The following is a 541-nucleotide window of genomic DNA, read 5'->3' as shown; positions in this document are numbered from 1 at the left end:
TGTCCCGGGGAGGAAAGCTGCGGTAGAATGTCTTTTCTCTCTTTTTTCCCTTTCCCCCGTCCCACTGAAGTTCTCTCTTCTCTCCCGTCCAGGAGGGTCCGATTCCAGTCAAATTCAAAACGGGAAAAGGATGAGGACTGCTTTCACCAGCACCCAGCTCTTGGAGCTGGAGAGGGAGTTCTCCTCCAACATGTACCTGTCCCGCCTTCGGAGGATCGAGATAGCCACCTACCTGAACCTGTCCGAGAAGCAAGTGAAAATCTGGTTCCAAAACAGGAGGGTGAAGCACAAGAAAGAAGGCAAAGGCACCCAGCGGAACTCGCACGGAGGCTGCAAGTGCAGCACCAGTCAGGGGCACTACCCCAGGTCGGAGGACGAAGAGTCACTATCCCCCTCATCGGCTACGGAGGATAAAGAAATATCCCCGTTATGAGCCCTGCCCGGAGCTCCGCTCCCGCCGCCGGGTCCCAGCCCGTAGCGGGGCGGCCGGGCGGCTCACCTGGCAGCGCTGCCCCGGGGACAGCCGCCCGCCGAGCCGCCC

General features: G+C 60.3%; 1 protein-coding gene across 1 annotated transcript in view; it reads left to right on the top strand.

Moving 5' to 3' along the window:
- The window catches only part of GSX2 (GS homeobox 2), a 941-nt gene extending 508 nt beyond the window's left edge, over positions 1 to 433 (top strand). The window contains exon 2 of the mRNA XM_010002497.1: positions 13 to 433. Within this exon, the coding sequence (XP_010000799.1) occupies positions 13 to 433 (421 nt within the window). The remainder of the gene's footprint in view (positions 1 to 12) is intronic.
- The last annotated feature ends 108 nt before the right edge of the window (positions 434 to 541 follow it).

This window comes from Chaetura pelagica, unplaced genomic scaffold, assembly GCF_000747805.2.
Source record: "Chaetura pelagica isolate M959 unplaced genomic scaffold, ChaPel_1.0 scaffold67, whole genome shotgun sequence".
In the NCBI taxonomy this organism is placed as follows: Eukaryota; Metazoa; Chordata; class Aves; order Apodiformes; family Apodidae; genus Chaetura; species Chaetura pelagica.
This window is presented reverse-complemented; position numbering and strand designations above follow the sequence as displayed.